This window comes from Natrix helvetica (genome assembly GCF_964273705.1).
Source record: "Natrix helvetica genome assembly, chromosome: 6".
Classification (NCBI taxonomy): domain Eukaryota; kingdom Metazoa; phylum Chordata; class Lepidosauria; order Squamata; family Natricidae; genus Natrix; species Natrix helvetica.
The window spans coordinates 48,750,894-48,767,052 of record NC_138553.1 but is presented as its reverse complement, the minus strand read 5'-3'; the positions used below and the strand labels follow the sequence as shown (position 1 = coordinate 48,767,052).

Genomic DNA, 16,159 nt, shown 5'->3' with positions numbered 1-16,159 from the left:
ATCCAACATTTCATATCTATCTGATCACACGGTTACAATTTTCACTTTTAGCTATAGGTGCATGTATGCTTTTAACTTAGGATAATGGCTGCAGTGGCCCAAAATATATGTAAGTTCATTCGTTATTAAAACCTCAGACTAATTTTTTCTGCTGCAACAAGCCAACATCGTTGGTTTGTGAATTCTTTAGGAATTCTATTTATAAATGTTATCCATACTGTGCACAAAATGTGATACTGTATGTTAAATTTTTCTGCCTCTCAAATTGAAAATAAAACAAAAGAAACTGAAATTTGACCTTGAAGCGGTCTTTTAGCACAAAGTTAAAACGGGGAGGTGGTTTTCCAGTGGCCTGGACATATGATTGCCAATAATTATTTGCAACAGCATTAACATTCAAATCATGATTTATGCTTCTGTATTTTATGGGGAGGAAAAACTGTAAAACATTGTAGTTTGCCCAAATAGACGTCTTTAATAGCCTTCTGTAAATATTTTATCACTTTTTGTTCCTAGGAAGAAGCAGATTTTGACAGTCATTAAATAGGAGCCTATCCAAATGGCTATCAGGTTCTGTTTTCTCCAGAACCTAAAAAAAAAAGCTTGCAGAAAAGTACTTATAAGAAAAACATTTTTAAAAAGACTCAGTTTATTTTATTTTAATAATAGCAGTTCCATGCTAAATCATCTTGAATGTTGCCAAAGAGAAAAAAATTCATAATTTTAACCAGTGTATTTCTTATAGCTAGAAGTAGGCACCCAGAATGGATGGATACTTCAAGTAGTTGCAGTCCAAAAGTTGCAAATATGTTCTATAGCCTTTAGGCATTCTTTATTTAATCAGCTTAATGCAGCCATGAAAAAAATCAGTCATAAATGTAGGTTTCCTGGTCTGTTATTCTCCAAACAAGATGCATGCTTGGAGTAATAACACTTAGGCTGTATTTGCATGATAGTTAATTCTGGTTAACTATAGTTTGTTCTGTCCAGTTCTTTAAAGTCTGCATAACTGCACACTGAACACCACTCACTAGGTTAAGAGGTCTAATCTGGGATTCAATGCATTTTGTGAATCCAGCCTTAAACTGAGTGTGAAGTAGAAATTGCATGAAAAGTGAGGTGTTATGTTGCCATGAAACAAATAAAACTATGATTCCGACTTTTAAGTGATGCTTGTTTTTAATTTTGTATAAAATTTTGAATTTTTTTTCTTTAAAAGGCCTATACAAGTACTTTTATATGAGATGCTTTATCCACACATTAATCAAGTATTAGTCACTTTATTATCCAGTATGTCACACAATTTTTAAATGTTGGGTTGAGATACTGTGTTTAAATTAAGTATGGGTTAATTCTTATGTAACCTAATAATTCCTATTCCAAGCATGTTTCAAAATGAAATGTCACAGGTTGGATACTTCTGGCCTGCAGAAATAACTTTTGTGCACATGTTAAAATGTTTTAGCTGGTATGGTTATGTTTAGCTGGCATGAAGCTTGCCTATGTTTATGGTTTAGTTTACGGCATTGGCTGTGCTTCTACCATGTGCTTATCTTTTATTAATTTGAGTTTGAGTTTGAGTTTTATTAAATTTATATACCGCCCCCCTCTCCCCGCAGGGACTCAGGGCGGTGTACAGACAGTACATATAAAACAACAAAGCAAGAACAACAAAACATTAGACAACCAACATAAACATACGGTCTGTAAAATACCTAAACTCATTTCAAGTTAAAAACAATCTAAAACCAAATTAAAACCCCAAAATTTACAATATTAAAAAGCCATCCAGGAAGGTCAGTAATAGATTGTACTTATGATTATGATTAGGCTAGGCCGGCTAGCCGGAACAGGTGGGTCTTGAGTTTCTTATGGAAGGAGCGGAGATCAACAGTAGTTCTAATGTCAGGGGTAAACTTACTCAGGATAAACTTGAAAATCTGAGTTTAGACAACACATCAAACTAAACTATCACACTGGATGGATTTATACAGTAAATTGCATTATAATTTGGCCAACCACAGAACCAGTTTGGTCTAGTGGTTAAGACACCTGACTAACTGGGAGACTGAATTCTAGTCCTGCCTTAGGTATGAAAATCAGCTGGGTGACTTTAGGCCAATCAAATTTAACTGAACTTGTTGCATGTATCCAAAGAAGTTGCATTCATTACTAAATAATTGTTAAATTAACCTTGGCTTATGTTGTGCAAGAAAAGCAAAAGGAAAGTTTTGCTGCCCATTCACTTTTTAATGGTGTATGGTTTTCCTTTGCAAAATGCAAAATTATGCAGGTCAGCCACAGCTATTAGCTGAAATATAATCATTAGTTTTTGCTACCTATACCAGTTTCAGTGTGAAACCTGGATCACTTGTTCTAAAATAGATAAAATCCAAACTGGTTAGTGCAAAACCGGCCGACACCATCTACTGCAGCGGGAGGTTTCCTTTGAAAGTAGCAAAGGACCGGTGATTCGAAGTGAGCTGATTGGCCAGGGCAACAGGTGCAGAGCGGGGATTGTCTGGAAGCCACTACCTGTTAAGAGGGGTGAGGAATGCAAGCCGACTGCTTGCCGACAGCAAACAGTCTAAGAGAGGCTGGGAGGGATGTGACGCTCTGCCGGCGCAGGTCCTCCGTCGAGCAGGCGGCTTTCCCTTCCTCTTCCACCTCCGTTTCGTGGAGAATGGGACAAACCCGGAACTCTGGCCTGAGAACTCTTCAGGCGGCGAAAGCGTTGCTCACCCCCTTCTCATAGCGGCGCTCAGCAGCCGCTGCGCCCGAGGCGCGGAGAAGCAACCCAATGGAGCTCACGGAGGTCGACTTGGGCGACGACAGGGAGGGCGCTGGAGCAGAAACTGGCAGATGCGTTGCGGAACTGTCTGCTCGGAGCAGAGTAAGCAGCAACGCGGGCAGCCTGGTGGAGGACGAAGAGGCTGAGCAGGAGCCCGGCCGGAGCAGAAGGGCCAGCCGCGCCTCCTCTCTGGTGAGTGGGCTGCTAACCGAGCTCTACAGCGTGGCGCGCGTTCGCCACCGCGACAGCGTAGACAGTTCCACGGAGGCGTCCGCCGGCTCCGACGTCTTCCCCGGGGGTAGAGGCAGCAGCGCTGAATCCCGCGTCCTGCAGGAGCTGCTGCTGAACTCGGGTCAACGGCACCAGAGGAAGTACCTGGCTCAGAAAGGTAAAGCCGACCGAGGATGCCTCCAAGGTTTCCCCTCCACTGGGCCCCGTGTCGTCCTGTCGATGTCGTTAGGAACAGGGGGCTGGCTTCTCGTCTGAGAGACGAGCTGGGGTCGGTCTGCTCTGGGTGGTCTTTCTGGGAGTTAAAAGCAGGAGAAGCAAGCAGGTGACCCATCTGGAGTTGGCAGAGAAAAACTAAAAAAGCGATCGTGATTATGATAAACAGAGCTCTATTAAAATATAGGTAAATGCCCGGTCCTGGTTGTGAATTTATGGCAGGGCTGTAGGAATTCAGTTTGAGATAAAAGGTAATGAAAAGCAATACAATACAATACAATACAATAGTAGAGTTGGAAGGGACCTTGGAGGTCTTCTAGTCCAACCCCCTGCCTAGGCAGGAAACCCTATACCGTTTCAGACAAATAGCTATCCAACATCTTCTTAAAGACTTCCAGTGTTGGGGCATTCAGTGTTCAGTGTTGGGGCATTCAGCAGTGTCTAATGTCTTGAGGATTGCAAAAATGAAAACCCTTTAAACCTTGATTCTGCTTCTTTATTTGCCCTGATCCTCTTATTTGAAGGAAGTGTTTCAGTTAATTGAGTCATGTGTCAGTCAAAGCAAGATTCTCTTTCTTATAGGATTTTATTTTGTTAGTTACATTATACATTATTCTTGTGCCCCAATTTATTTCAGTTAAGCAGAGATTACCCTCCCTGTCCACCCAAAAAGTGGGATGAAAAAAGACCTCACAGGGACTAAGAAGAAAAGTTTTCCCTATATCTCTGCACCTCCCATCAGCCAAGTTGCTTTCTTGAAGGCTGGTTATTTTCTTTTGCAAAAGCATTATTATCCTGCACATATAATTAATTAATGCAAATCATAATATACATATGTCCCCTAAGCTTAGCTTTAAGGATGTTGCCTGCATTTTCTTCTCTTTTCTCTCTCTCTCTCTCAATTATTGCTTCCTTTGTGCTGTTGTTGTTTTAAATGATAACCTCTGGGCAGGTTGCTTTTTACTAATGGAAAGTCTTTTTAAATGAAGATGATTCAAATAATCTAAAATATTAAGCAAGAAGCTGATCCCTATTCTGTCTGCAATAGTAACATGGTGACCTAACAAGAAGTTCACAAGAATCACCAAGATGGCCCATGTGAAAGCTGAAAAGATACTTTATAAAGGATAAGAATTATCAGCCTCCTGATGGAAGTGTGTGTGATCACTCATATTTGAACTGAAATTTTCTCTGCCGTTAATTCCAATTGCATAGAAAGCTGTCTAAAAGTAGTCCTCTGCTGTTAGCCTCTTGTTATTTAACATATTTCATTAGTGTATAACTCAGTACTGAACCTTTAAAGCATCTTTACAGTAAAGTTTGTGCTATAATTTTTGTTAGGTGAAGAAAATATCCCCCCCCCTAGATTTTTGCTGTGTCTGTTGCTATTGATTTTTTTAAAAAATAAAGTGTTGGATTTTGTTAATTAATGAATGACTGTTTGATACCTGATTTAGTATGTCTATTATCTACAGTTACATATTAGTGATAAAACCTCTCATTTGTTTTAACTACGTAATTTCATGAACAGCCACCAACTGCTAATTTAAAAAAAACAGTTTGATGTCTGCTTTTGTCCACTAGAGGGTGCCTTGTGAGTGCATGGAAGATTTTTTAAAATTTTTTTTGAGTACAACCTTATTTAAGTAGAATTCTGTAGAGTATCAGTGTTTTATTGTGTTTTGTTACATATAGCATCTAAATCTTATGGCAAATTAAGATTACTACAAATTATTTTGATTCCATATGATGTCACTACATAAAAAAAACTTAAATTAGAATTTTATATTTGAAAATTTCAAATTCAGTCTATAGTAAAATCAAATAGAGCCAATAAATTAAGGTTCAATTCTATTCATACCTACTTTGGAGTAAAAGTATTTGAAATCCATGCAGTTGTTCTAAAAATTGTAAACATTTTAGTTAAATAATTATTGGTAAAATTCAGATCCTCAAAAATATACTGAATGCCAATAATAAATAAATTTATTCATTTCCTGTGGTTTCAATTAAACTCAGCAAATAGTTTAGTATTCCTATAGTTTCCTTCTTAGTAATATTTCAGTAATGAACCACGCATGTCCCAAGTTAAAGAATACATTCAAAGTTATATGGAGAATTTGGATGTGGTTTTAATTAATGATTGCCTTGCATTTTTCACAGGAGTGATTCTAAATAATAACATTGATGTCTAACATTTTCCTAGAATATTCTTTTATAAGACTTTGTAATATACATTACCTTACAATCATGCTAAGAATTTTACCATGGGAATCTATAGGGGTAAGACCCTTTTGAAGAAAGCCATACTGATCATTAAAGAGGAAAATAGATTTTAAAGTTGCAGATTGCATCCTTTGGCCCTTTTTTCTTTTCTTGACAGATTTTAGTGAATTGACAACAGTAATACGGGAGCTGAATTATAGAATTTGTGTTCAGTCAGCCAAACTGCTACGCCTTCTGAAACAAAAGGACAGACTTTTACATAAGGTCCAGAGGAATTGTGATATTGTAACAGCCTGTTTACAGGCAGTTTCCCCCAAACGACGTAAGTGCTATTTATGTTAATCCAGAAATATTATAATTTTATTCCAAATATTATGCTACTGTTGTATTTTCAAAATGCTTTTCAGGACAAGAAAAATATATTTCTATAAACTTTCTGTCGCAATGTGAATAAGAAAGTCATATTTTGAGTTAAACTTTCTAAGGATTTATCATATAGAATTGCAGTATATTATTGGTAAAGAAATTGGTAAAGGTTTTTATATAGTAGTATTTCAGAACTAAAAGCTCTGATTGTAACAATATATTTGTGGAGAAACTTTCAAATGGATAAAGTCCTGATTTTTATGTAACAAAAATTTCAAGGCTCCCTGCAGAACATATTTTCCAAATAGTAAATCCACTGAATGTCAGTGTGAAGGCCAGTTTCCTTTAGTTTCAAGAAAACAGGAATTCAATTATAATTTCTTCAATTTTAGAAACACTTATGAACCATTTATTGGAAAATATACCTAATCATGATTACAAACACTACTACAGTAATGTGTCATGGTCATTGAGTCATTGATAATAGTCAAGGAAACACAAGTTATTCTCATAAATGTTTTAAAGCTAACTATTGTGTTTTTTTCATTAACATGCAGCATGGCAATGTGCTATCCACAGGTACAGTACATAAAGTAGTTTGAAGACTGCACTAAAATTAATTGGTGCATGCAAGCTATCCATGTTAAATGTAGAATTTTTAATGATCTTCTAGTTTTGATCTTGAGGAGTACAAGATTAGAAGTTTCTACTATTTGATTTTAGTAACTGGTTAGAATTTTGTATAACATAATCCTAGAACATGGTTCCTTGGGAGTAAGATCCACTCTGTTAAAGAAATCTTATTCTAGGAAACATGCATAGGTTCCAGGCTACACCACAGATTCTTTAAATATAAGTTTGTATCATACTTCAGAGATTTAGACTAAACATAGCTAGCTTTTGTTTTTACTTTGGCAAAATAACTAGCCTGCAAATAAAAATCAACTAGCATGGCAATGATGCTTTTGCATGATTTCCTGTGATGTTTTGCATTACAGATAGCAGACTGCAGTATCAGTTTTGAAAATCATATAAATGCAATATTTTGCTTAAAGCAGGAAATAAATTGTGCAAACAAAACTGCAAAATTCAGCTACATTTATAAACCTGAATGTCTGCCAAAATTTATAAATACATACACACATTTGTGAATGTGAAAGTAATAATTAAACTCACCTCAACATTATTTTTAATACCACTGCAAGAAGGCATTATTCCTCAGTGGACACATATTTAATTATTGGAATGGAAGAGAGGAGTGCCAGGTTCAAGACCTTATAGTGGGACCTCGGGCGCCGACTGTAATCCATTCCAAGACTTTGGTCAGCATCCGATTTGGTCATGAACAAAAGCAAGACAAACTGTGCACACACACACACACACACACACACACACACACACACACAAAGTGCCATGGAAGGGGAAATTGCTGTGGCTGTGTTTATTTGGCACCCAAGGATGTGTTCGTGATGTGAGTGAAACATTTAGCAGATTTTTCAGTTGGCACCCGAATTGTTTGTCATCTGAGCCATTTGGGACCCGAAGTCCCACTGTATTTGGCCATTGAGCAAACTTGGTGATCTGAGGACAGATTGTCAGGCTGAGCCCAAAGGACAAACAGTAGAAAATCTCAACTCTCTTCCTAAAGTCCCCTGAATTTTATGCACCATAGCCTTGCCTACTTGCCCTGGTATGTAGCTTGGTAATTATCATTATTGTTGTTGCTCCCACTTATCTTCTAAAGAGATACCTTTACTTGGCACCCTATCCTTTGAACTCAGCATGTGTATAGCTAAGGATCCCACAGATTTTATCCTTACTGTCCAAGAATAGAAAAAAATGATAAAAAGTATCATTTAAATTAGGGACATCTGCAGCAAGCCAAGATTTCCTCAAAGTGATGTCATATGGGCTAAAACATCACAATGCAAACACTGCCTCTTATATATTGGCACTTGCAGGCAACATCAGAATAGAAGTATTAAAGGGCAAAGTTTACACTGGGATATTGTGCTGAACCCTCTTGTTTAGGTTCAGCATTGTCAAAAGAAGTTGGCTAGTTTATTTAAACTTTCCTTGATAGGCTACAGTCTAAGGGAGCTCATCACCTTTGGGAAGATAGGGTTAATATATGGGTCTTAGAGAGTACCTACATAAGATGGAGTTAAACAAAATCGGCATGTCTACACTCTTTGCAGCAAAGAACAATGAATTGCTACAGTAGTCTCTGGGTAACAGTGGTAATTGGGACCAGGAATTCCATTGCTAAAACAACATGGCCACAAAGCATGATGTGACATGATCAAACAGACCTATAATAGCAGTTCCAGCAGTTTCAGTTGCAGTCATTAAGTACAAAGTCATGTGATTGCCATTTGTGACATCTGACAGGCTTCCCCATTGACTTAGCTTGTTAGAAGCCTGCAGTGAAGGTTGTAAAGGAACTGTGATGTTGTAATTGCAAGCTGGTTGCCAAACACTTGAATCATCACATGACTGCAGGGGCACGGTCGCACCCACAAATACAAGGATCATTCATAAATCTCCTTGTTGAATGCTGCTATAATTGAATGATTATTGAATGAATAGTCACTGAACAAGAACTACATGTATTAGAATTTAAAATTGTGGTAGCAAGAATCAAAGACTGGGTTCACTATTACAAAGCCATAATGTAACTCATTCGGTCTCGGATCTGTTTTCCATATGAACCATTGGGTACGCAAAGTACTCAGAAAACAGAAATCAAGTATCCATGCCTAGACTGGGGAATATTTGGTCTAATATTTGGAATTATCATAGCGTTGACTAATACTCATCTGCTCACAGTAAGAGGCACATTTGAATGGTTGTATTAAATTTGATTTAACATGAAACTTGTTGCAGTATGGAATGGAAACTTGTCGCATTATGTCGTTTTTAAGAAGAACCAATATTGTACTTTCCTCCTTTGTGTCTGCTATAGTCTTAAGATCTGCCAAAGGCGCTTGTGTATGTTTCCATTTCTGAAACTTGTATACTCAGATGGATTACACAACTTGGTTGTAAAAAGATTGAGCTAAAGGTTGGTGATGCTATCTTGATTGTGGAATGTTTTGGTACAGATGTTGGCATAACAGTGGGTATCAATTTAAGGTTTGGATTTTACTAAATAGATTTTACCTTATTTTTTCAATTGTAAATTTAGGATAATTGGAATATAAACATCCCTTGCTAAATAAAATGCTTTACTACAATAACACAGATCTTTGATTCAGTATTGCCTTAAACTGAATGCTTTTCCTCAGTTCTACCTCAATAGGCTAATAATGTAATCTGTAGTCTTTATCACTGGATCGTGTTTCATTACCTTAAGCTTTCTTGGTGTTGTCTTATGTTTACAAATAGCATGTATGAATTTCTTAATACTATTAACCAATTCAAGGATTAAATTATTCTGGACTCTTTGAACCTAGGAGACTTTTCTTTTGTAGGTGGATTACAGCACTGCTTCTTTTATTAGGCCTAGGTATTATATATCTTTCCATCTGACAGATCTACTGGGACTGATTCAGTTGGCCACCAAGGTTTTAAAATGCAGTTAGCCATCAACTGCTAAGCATGCCTATGTGACTGAAAAAAAGTCAGCATGGGATCATAGGGCATGATATATACACTGCAAATGTGTTAAAGCTAACTAGGTAGGCCTTGATGTATGACCACAATTGGTACATAAATTCCATTGCTAAGTAAAGCAGTTGTGCCAATTTTATGACCTTTTTTCCATGGTTGTTAGGAAAATCACTATAGTTGTTAAGTGAATAATGTGGTTTCTAAGGGAATCCAGCTCTCCTCATTTGACTTTGCTACTGGAAGCTGACTGGGAAGATATTCAATGATGATCACATGACCCCAGGATGCTGCAACCATCAAAATACATGTTAGTTTCAGAGTGCCTGAATTTTGATCAAGTGACCCTGGGGATGCACAACAGTTGTAAGTGCCAAGGGCAGTTGTAAACCACTTTTTTCAGTGCTGTTGTAACTTTGAATGGTCATGTTTGGTAGCCACAATAACTGTTATATTGCATGTTGTCCCAGAAAGTCTTTGAGAAATATAGACTAACTGCATAGTAAATGATGCTACAATGTATTAAACACTCCTTGTTCAAACACACAAGGCACTGAGAGCACTTGTCTACTGGTACAAAGTTATTGCTGCACTTGTATACCTTCTATTTTCCCCACAAAAACAAACTTGTGAGGTGGGTTGAGCTGAGAGAGAATGACTGGTTCAAAGTTACCCAGCTGGCATTCATGACTAGAGCAGGATTAGAACTCACCATCTCCTGGTTTCTCTTTCTCTAATAAATAGAAAATTACAAAATTCAAAGAAAAAAGATTATAAAGAAGTGATTTCAGATTATCTTTTGCAACAGTTATAAATATAAGCTAAATTTCTACTCTATGCTACAGCATTGTTCACATTTTCTCTATAATCTATTTTCTATATTGTGTGGAAGCAATACAGAAAACTTCTACAAGCTTCTTCATTGCATATATGCTATCAGATATGATCCTGTTTTTTATTTTGAAAAGAAAAATATTTCAAGAAGAATATTATGTTGAGAGCCATTTGCTGAGTGGCTGAAGCAAGCAAGATCAGGCTGCAGTCAGAAGTCATTGGAGACACACAGTGGCGAGTTTCTGCTGGTTCGCACCGGCTCGGGAGAACCAGTTGGTGAAATTTACTGATCCGGTGAGAGGAGGTTTGACCGGTGGACCCGGAAGTAACTTCTGGAACGCCTGCCCCGGCCTTGTCGCTCGCTCGCCTGGCCATCCCGTTGCAGCTTGCTCGCTCCCCCGCCCATCCGCACTAAACTAGCCCAGCCCGCCACTCACTGATTGGCTGGAGACCAGCCAATCAGTGAGTGGGCTGGAGGTGACCCATTTAAAAGCGTGGCGCCAGAGTCTTTCTCGTTCCTGAGAAGCTGTCGCATTGCGCTTGCTGATTGGTCTTCCCTTCGCTTCGATTCGCCTTCCAGCAGCTTGCTGCTTCCCTCAGGCCTTCCAGGCCTTGCCTTGTGAAAGCCGCGAGCTGGCGTACCCCGTGTGGCCAAAAGCGGGGGAGCGATGGCGGTGGCAGGCTAGCTTCCGTGAGGGAAGGCCTTCAGGACTTCCCTCATGAAAGCCGTGAGCTGGCGTACGCTGCATGGTTGAAAGGCGCTGGTCAGTGCTGGTGCCGGCAGCGGCTTTCGCATGCGGCTGAAAGCGGGTGGGCAGTGGCAGTGGGCTAGCTTTCGCGAGGGAAGGCCTTCAGGCCTTCCCTTGTGAAAGCTGTGAGCTAGCGTATGCCATGTGGCCGAAAGGCCCCCACAAGCTGGCGTATGCCACGCAGCTGAAAGCAGGGTAGCTTTTGTGAGGGAAGGCCTTAAGACCTTCCCTCGCGAAAGCCGCGAGCTGGAGTACGCCACGCGGGCGAAAGCGGGTTGGCAATGGCGGCGGCAGGCTAGCTTTTGCGAGGGAAGGCCTTTAGGCCTTCCCTCGTGAAAGCTGTGAGCTAGCGTATGCCATGCGGCCGAAAGGCCCCCACCCCTCCTCTCCAGCCTCGCTTGGCTGGCTAAGCCTGCCAGGCAGCGTGACTAGCTATCCGACAACCCTTGTCCAAGCCGGTAAGTTTACCTGTCCTGCTGCCTCGTTGCCTGCTGCTCTCTGCTGCATCCATCGCATCGGAGAGCTGCTGATTCTGCCTGCTGGTAAGTTACCCGTTTTTTAATTCTTTTAATGTTTTTTATTGTATTTATTGTGCATAGAATTTTTTAAAATCATTTTATTTAAAAGTATTTAATATAGAATATTTTTAAATGGTTTCCTTCAATTTATTGTGTGTGGATTCTTTTTTTAAATTGTCTTAGACTATTTAAAAAAAGATTCTATCCAAAATAAATTAAAATAAACCATTTTAAAAATTTTTATAAAAAACTTTAAAATGTATTGTGTATATAATTTTTTAAAATTGTTTTACTTAAAAGTATTGAGTATAGAATGTTTTAAAATGGTTTACTTCAATTTATTGTGTGTAGAATACCTTGAAATGGTTACAGTATAAATTATTGTGTTCGGAATACTTAGCAATGGTTTTTAAGGATTTTTTTTATTTATAGAATATCTTTTTTAAAAGATATTTATAGAATATCTTTTTTAAAAATTATTTTTAGGGAATTTTTATTTTTTAATTGTTTATAAAATATATTTGCTACAAGAAATGTTATTCCTTTTTGCAAATGTTTTTTTTTGTGATGCAATATGTTACTTTTAAATGTTCAAACCAGGTTTATGTGTCTCAAAGTGGCTGCTTTTCTATGGGCAGGCCAGGTTGGTGCAAGGCAGCTTTGCCAGATTTAGTGTGTTTCACCCTGGTTGTTTAGGTAATTCTGAGGTGGTTGCTGGTTCTATGAGCTTCCTGGCACTGTCCTTTATAATTTCCCACAATGCCTTGATGGCTTTTATTCCAGTGGTTTTGTCTTTACTGTCCTTGGGGTTAGGGAAAAAAACTGGTTTCATTTGCAATCTTTTGGGGGAGAATTCTTATTTTTTGGTGTTTTCCTGGCACTGTCATAGTATGTGTGGGTGTGGGTGTGTAATGTCCCACAGTTATCTTACACATTAATAATGATTAAGAACTAATAATATTTCCTTATACATTTTAGTGACCTTTCCTTACATAATTGGTGTTTTCTTTCATACTTTTGGATTTCTAATTTTTGTTTCTGTTAGCTAGCAATTGCTAAAACAAATCCCACGTGAAAAAGTACTCAAAGCCTTCTTGATTTTAATTGTCAATTTATTTATTCCTGCACATTGTAATATTTATTCATTTTCATATCTCTGTTTTTCCACTGTTGTGCAAACACAATTCCAGCAGTTGCTAACATGCGTAAAATTAAATATATATTGTACTCCCTTTCAAATAGCCAACAAAATATTTCTGGTTTTAATTCCATATCTTGCTTTACCATTGCTTCTAACCACTAACTTCTGAATAGCTACTTGGACCAACCTAAGTACTGAACCTAATTCATATATTCCTGTTTTTGGAACTGAGAACTAAATTTTAGAAAAAGGAAATCTGTATTGCTCTGGGAATCTACCTATGACATTCATTCTTGAACTAACTTCTTGGATGAAAGACTATCTTTCCTGTTTGTTTATATCTTTCCTGTTTCTCATCCTTCCTGAAAAGACTGTACATTGTTGGTTTAAAGCAGATGTCCCTTTTGTTACCTGTAGTCCTCAGCTTACAACCATAATTGAGTCCAATATTGTTTTATTTCTTTTGCAGTCAGTATTATTTATTTTTGTACTTATTTTAATCTTACTGTAGTTCATCCATTGTGGCAAAGAATTCAGTGACATCGTCTTGGCCACTCCCACTGTCACATGACTGCCAAGCCACTCCCACCCGGTCACATGGCCAGCAAGCCACTCCCACCCAGTCACATGGCCAGCAAGCCACTCCCACAAAGCAGGCCACACCCACAGTAGGTTCCCAAAAAAATTGAAACCCACCACTGGAGACACCCATTCATTTTTTAATCTTTTTGTCATTCAACTGTTTCTTTAAAACAGCCAGAAACTGAAATAATTATGATCCAAATAGCAAAATTATCTTGTTCAATGGATTGTTTGAAACTTAGCCATATATAGGTATAAGTTCCCCATTTGTGGTTTTTTTTTACTATTTCCAAAAAAGGTTTCTAAATTTTCATACTTGGAAGTAATCTAATATAAAACTAGGAGGCCTGCATAACTACATCATGTATATTGCTGGTATAATTCTTACTATATCAAGTTGCAATATTTGTGTGTTTCAAACCATCATCTGAAATCTAGAAAACCTAAAAGTCATATCAATTCTTGCATCTGATGCATACAAATTCCATCTTGAATCCTTTTGCTATATCATCTACCATAAATAAGGACTGCATCATAACACATATGTTATAGTTTAATCTTTTTGAACTCTGTGGCCTATTTGGGGGGGGTGAAAAACCCAGTCTACTAAATAGAGTTTATAGAATTTTTTTAAAAAAGATTGATAAATGGGAATTACATATAGACAGCCGAATGCATATCAAATTGATCTGCAAAGCAGCTCTGTCAAGCATATATTGTGTTGCATAAAATAATATAGATTTTTGATGGAATACTATAGATGTCACTATTTTCTAAATTCCCAAGAGCATAAATGATACGCAGAAAGGGATTTTTGTTTTACTTTTCTGCAGATCTGACTTGTAATTAGGAGCCTCCTTCAGCCTCCTTCTGGATATTGGTATTTAATATCAGTCTAAAATCCAAGTCGGTTCGTTCCCTCTTCCCTCCTTTTGTCTTTACTAAAGAGTGCGACTTCCCCACGTAAAAGAAATGCGCAAAAGACAGGTCTGGTTTCCGATTGTCATGGTTATAGCTTTCTGATAAATTTTATTGGTTAATTCCCGGGAAAGCAAGTCGGGAGAGCTCCTTCAGACTCGGCGGTTACGTCTTTTGCGGTCGGCGCCTTGTCGTTGAAATTTAAGCCGAGTCGGTTTATTTGTAACGCAAGCGTCGCCTGCTGGCCGGCGGCGGCAGAGAAGCAAGACGTGCCTTGGCTCTTCTGTCAACGATGCTGTGACGGTGGGCGGGAGCGGCCTTTTTTCTCCTTTGCCGGGTTGCGGCGCGCCTCGACTCGCCTTTCTTTCCTCTCCTCTGCACTGCGGAGTGCCAGTCCAGCTAAGAGGGCCCCGGCTCCAAAGTCGCGTTCCCTCAGTTCTAATTCTCTCCGCCCTCAAACCTCGGCTCCCCCAGCCATCGTTCGTCTGCTTCCCTTCCGCTGCCCGAGCCTTGCTGGATTAGAAACGCCGAAGGTCCGGATTGCGTCACTAGTCGCGAGCGCCGGCTGCACCTGCGGGAAGCTGGCGCGACCGCCGGCCCTGGAACCCCAGTGGATAGTGCGGTTGGCTCCTGCTTGTGGTCACCCATGAGGCAAGACAGACTGACCCTGAGGCGAGGGGGAAGGTCTTTAAAGCGGCAAAGCACTGGCGGCGGCGGCGGCGGCGTGAGCACCATCCTGAGCAGCGTGTTGAAAAAAAGGAGCTGCATATCCCGAACTGCGCCTCGCCTTCTGTGCACTTTGGAGCCGGGTAAGGGCTGTCGCAGGCCGTCTGGGCCCCGCTCTCGCGTTTTCCTGCCTTTCTCGGAAAAGGGGCGCTTCCTTGGCCGGCGGGAGGGATGTTGGGTTTTTCTTGAAGGTTTAAGCGCATCACGATTTAACTGCTTGCGCTTGGCCCACAGAGGAGGGGACTATTGCGGACGGAGGAAAGGAAAGTACCCAGAGTCGCTGCGCTTCTGACTGATCTCCGAGGAATAGTTTAGGAACCCTGCGCGTGCTTGGCCAGGTGGTGGTGGAGGAGGAACGTCTTGATAGTCGCTGAGGCTGTAAACAGCGGAAAGGCCACTTTATTGCGCCTCGGTCAGGGAGCGGCGTGCGATTTCTAGAAATGGCGGCGGGGCTGCAGAATTTCCCAAGGGCTATATGTGGAAAGGAGCAGCCTTCCCATCAATATGTATTGTTTGAATCGCTCCGAGAATATCATTCAGTATCAAAACTCAACATGCAGTATTGTCTAGTATAACACGTTAAAATTTCCTTCTAGCAAACGAGAATTAAAAATATGAATATGAAATATAAAAAAATGTGAAACTTTTGAGAATTCAGGTTCTTTCCCCCTTTAGTTGGCAGCTGTTTAAACAATCTGGATAATGAAAATATTTCATGAAGATTTAAAAATAAATGATTATAATTGAGGGTTCTAGGCAAGACTACTCGTAGGTTTTCAACAAAAACAAAAACCCAAGTTTTTCTGTCTACTTGAAAAACATCACTAAGGACTTGGGCATAGGATCAGGTCTTTAGATTGGGCTAACCTTGTTTACTTACATGATGGTACAATTGCACACTACAGAGGTTACCTATAGACTTCACCATAACAACTTACTCCTCCTAAGAGGTTTTTCATTTACATGGATTGATGGCCTATCCATTATAATGACAATAGATGGTTATACTAGTGTTTCATAGTGTCCCATACAAGTGCACTTGTGTCTTTTCAGACACAGAGGTTGAGTTAGTAATTCACACACTGTTAAACCATCATTCATGGCTTCTGGTACTCCTAAATCAGTTTGTCAGAAAAGTTAATTACGTATCTTTCTGACCAAGGGGTTACAGACTTTGTCTACCAGATCAAACATAGGCCATCGCTAAAAAAAAATTGCCAAGTTTTTATAATAGCTTTAGCTTGTAGAAGTCAGT

The 16,159-nt window shown here is 39.2% G+C and overlaps 1 protein-coding gene across 4 annotated transcripts in view; it reads left to right on the top strand.

The window, feature by feature from the left end:
• The first annotated feature begins 2,473 nt into the window (after positions 1 to 2,473).
• Positions 2,474 to 16,159, top strand: part of TBC1D30 (TBC1 domain family member 30) — a 40,472-nt gene continuing 26,786 nt past the window's right edge. The window contains exons 1-2 of one of the 4 annotated variants that reach the window (XM_081956994.1): positions 2,474 to 3,179; positions 5,619 to 5,783. In XM_081956994.1, the coding sequence (XP_081813120.1) occupies positions 2,801 to 3,179; positions 5,619 to 5,783 (544 nt within the window). In that variant the 5' untranslated portion in view covers positions 2,474 to 2,800. Of the gene's footprint in view, positions 3,180 to 5,618; positions 5,784 to 14,393; positions 14,988 to 16,159 lie in introns of those variants that run through there. The other 3 variants (XM_081956993.1, XM_081956996.1, XM_081956995.1) reach the window with 3 other exon arrangements.